Source organism: Lucilia cuprina, chromosome 4, assembly GCF_022045245.1.
Source record: "Lucilia cuprina isolate Lc7/37 chromosome 4, ASM2204524v1, whole genome shotgun sequence".
NCBI lineage: Eukaryota > Metazoa > Arthropoda > Insecta > Diptera > Calliphoridae > Lucilia > Lucilia cuprina.
This window is the reverse complement of record NC_060952.1, coordinates 101,145,277-101,148,893: the sequence shown is the minus strand read 5'-3', so window position 1 is coordinate 101,148,893 and position 3,617 is coordinate 101,145,277. Positions and strand designations below refer to the sequence as shown.

The 3,617-nt window shown below is 29.2% G+C and overlaps 1 protein-coding gene across 1 annotated transcript; it reads left to right on the top strand.

Annotated features, from left to right (window-relative positions):
- Positions 1-1,407: 1,407 nt before the first annotated feature.
- On the top strand, positions 1,408-3,168 carry LOC111674515. The gene is made up of 3 exons (XM_023435132.2): positions 1,408-1,599; positions 1,659-2,092; positions 2,246-3,168. The coding sequence occupies exons 1-3, from the start codon at positions 1,474-1,476 to the stop codon at positions 2,322-2,324; spliced, it is 639 nt and encodes a 212-aa protein (XP_023290900.2). The 5' UTR covers positions 1,408-1,473; the 3' UTR covers positions 2,325-3,168.
- The last annotated feature ends 449 nt before the right edge of the window (positions 3,169-3,617 follow it).

The following is a 3,617-nucleotide window of genomic DNA, read 5'->3' as shown; positions in this document are numbered from 1 at the left end:
CTAGTGCTGCTCTCGCTCTACTACTCTTGCTCTGCTGCTCTCGTTCTGCTTTGTTTTTATAAACAGAGTACAATAAAAAATTTACCGTATGATTATGTATTTCGTTTTTGTTTTTTGCAATTTCTGTTTGAGCATGAATAAAAAATGTCTAACAGAATTATTGAAGATTCGGATCTCGCCGATATCTGGGGTCCTCTAAAAACTGATTTCAACAAACACACCGACGGACAGATAGACAGACGGACGGACGGACAGACAGGCGGACATAGCTTAATCAACTCCGCTACCAATAAGGATCCAGAATATATGGGGTCCGAAAATTGGTACAACATAAACAGCTTTTGTGTTTGGAGTGATGACTAATTGACGGATTTAGATTAATAAAAGTTAGATAGAGCAATTAATATGTAATTTTAGGTAAAAAAAAAACAATAACAAGTATTAAAATGCAATTGGCTTGTATTAGTGATATTTAAAGTTCAATTTAAATTTCAATTTCAACTACCAAGAGTGTATAATAGGACATGACCGACCATATGAAACCTTACACTAGTGAGCATGTGAACTATTTTCTAAAATAGTATTTTATTTCTTTAATTCGGAAATATTTTACCAATTCGGTTACAAAAAAATTAAGTTGCTAGGTGAAATAATAGACCCATTTTATTCCCATTCATATTTGCTATATAATACATAATTACTTTTGTATTACATACAATATACAAAATTAGGTACTTTTAACATCGGTCCATTATTTCACCCAGCCCCCATACAACTGAACCCCCGAATAGAGCTTGTAAACATTTTAATCAAAATGCAGGTCGCAACTTTGGAGATAATTCAATAAAATTTTGCACAGTATATTTTATTGTATCGTAGACAAAGCCTATTGAAAATAGTTATTAACGGTCCTTTATTTCAAATAAGCCATATACAAATGAACCCGCAAAATAGGACCTTTTCATTCATAATTATGTTTAATATACTAGTATTTCGAAAAAAGCTGCAAAACCAAGTTCTATACTAGCCTTGATAACCCACATGAACTTTACAATTATAGGGCCTCATTTGACCCTAGCTCCTATAAAAAGCCCCCATCAAAATTTTACATAAATTTTCAGTTATATTAACATTAAATGGCTTAAGTGTATCTGAGGCAAGGTACTTCAAATGCTTGATATTCATATACAGGTGTAAGGTATCATATGGTCGGTCTTGCCCGACTATAACTTCTTACTTGTTTTATAAGTTTTTTTTTTTGTATAAACTGAGTCACTCAGCAGTGCACTCAAATTTTTATAAAATTTTTTTTTTTCTCTAATTGAAACTGATAAGAATGTTTTTAGGAAACTAAGTAACTAATAACTATAAAAAGCAATAGCGTATAGTAATAATAATAAGTTGGTCTGATACGGACGTAGCACTTATAAAAACATAACAAACTAACTAACTGTAAAAACATTAAGCAAAAGTATGGTTTTTAAAATTATATCACATATCGTAATCGGTATCATTTTATTGATAACTGTATTTAGAATAGTCGATTCTGCACTTTGGAGTTGTTCTGAAAATGGTAATGCCGTAGACATAGACAGTCAGGTATGATGAAAAACGAATGGTACACTATTCAATAATTAATTGCCAGTGTTTATTTTTAGGTGAAGGGAGTTTGGTATGAAATAGCCCGTTTACCCAGCAGTGAAGTGCCGGCGTGTTTAAAAATCATAGCTCCAGAATCAGAGGTTAACGGCACATATACTTTACAACTGGACTATATAAATAATGTTAATAATGGTTGGGTGCCAACACACGAATCTTTGGCATTTCCTTGGAGTGAAGCTAAACACGGCAATTTTAATTTAACATATTCCGATGAAATTGTAAATGTGACTGTAAAATTTAAATATTTGGGAAGCAAGGGTGGTTATTCTATCGTCTGTGGTTACTCTGACTTAGCGTCTAGCATGTCTATTATTCGTATATTAAGTAGAAACAAATTAGTTAACAGCACTGTGAAAAATGAAATTTATGCACTTGCAAATCTATTCCATATTAGCCTTTCGCAATTAACATGGGTTCAACAGGATGGAAAGTAAGTAAAGTATTTCAAAAAGTACAATTTATTAATATATTAACTGATTCAAATCATATTACCAACTACTTAACCTTTTCGTATATTCATGTTATAAAATGTCAGAATAGATATTTTTGGTAATTTTAATAAAATATTTTTTTTTATTTTCAGATGCAATGGGACAGAAAAATTGTCAATGTTCGGTATCGGTTTACTGCTTGTTTTGTCTTTATTTCAAAGAATTTTGTAGAATGCTTTATTGCCATGATACTATTTATACTATACTATTTATACTATAATACCTCTAGGTATTAGGTATACATATGTATAGATATAGGTATACATATATATATTAAAATAAAAATTCAGAAATATTTGTAATGCCAGTTAACGCGCAAATTGTTTGAGCGCCTCTTGTAAAATACATGCATTCATACATACATATGTTTATGTAAATTTTTAATGGAAAAATGACATAGTAGAGCTAAAATATATGTATATGTATTTGTATTTTTTTTTTTTTTTTTTTTTTTGATAAATGTTAAAAATTAACTCCACAATTAAACATATTTACATATTCCTTATACATATTTATACATAGAACAAGCAATTAATATAAATTAATGTACTTTTAAGCACTTCTATGATTATGATACAAGTTACTCGCATCAAAAATTAAAAGTCTTCCTTCAAATTCTGAAACCCTACTGACTGCTGATAAACGGAAACTTGTACATATTAGGGGACTAAAAAAAAATAAGAATAAAATAAATAAAGCATAAAAATAAGTTCTCTAATTGGGAGAACTGATTTTTTATTCCCTTGTGAGCGAGAGAGAAAGAGAACAACGAAAAAATTAATTTTTAAATATGGAGTAGATAAGAGGAATGAATTTGTGGATTGTGCAACATGTAGCTGTGAAATAATGGAATCTAATAAGAATGTTTATAAACATTTTTAAAGTTTTGGTATTTAGTCTCAACAATATACATAATGAAATAACAATATTATGAACAAATGTATAATAAAATGCATATGTGCGTATAGTTCAATTTGAATATTGAATAAAAAATTTAAAAAAATGGTGAATGGTTAACCGCATATAACTAATATGTGTTTTTTTTTTCAAATTTAAAATATTCACGCAATCTTTCCTATATTTTGTGTTAAAAAAACTAATTGGACATTTATACCTCTAAAGGAAGAAATATTTTACATAAAATACTTAAACAAAACATTCGGTTTTATATTAAAAAAAAATAAAATATAAAAATATATAAATCTGCGATGAGAAATTATGCGCTACAATAAATTTAACAAAGAAAACATGCCTATGGTAAGAACACTAGCTGTGAGAAGAAGTAACATTGTTAACATTATGTTAACAAATATAAAAACACGTTAGTTAAACTCAAGGCACGAAATAGAGGTGAGAGGTGGGGATAAGGACTCATGAAATATGCAGCAAAGGATACTGGACTCAAGCCAAACTTGCCAAAACAAAAAATCTCAACAAACAATGTGAACATAGTTTTATTATACA

Bases quoted from the DNA above. Each gene is read 5' to 3' on its own strand.
- LOC111674515 (XM_023435132.2), top strand. From the start codon at position 1,474: ATGGTTTTTAAAATTATATCACATATCGTAATCGGTATCATTTTATTG. The intron at 1,600-1,658 runs GTATGATGAAAA...GTTTATTTTTAG, and splicing joins CCGTAGACATAGACAGTCAG to GTGAAGGGAGTTTGGTATGA. The intron at 2,093-2,245 runs GTAAGTAAAGTA...TTTTATTTTCAG, and splicing joins TGGGTTCAACAGGATGGAAA to ATGCAATGGGACAGAAAAAT.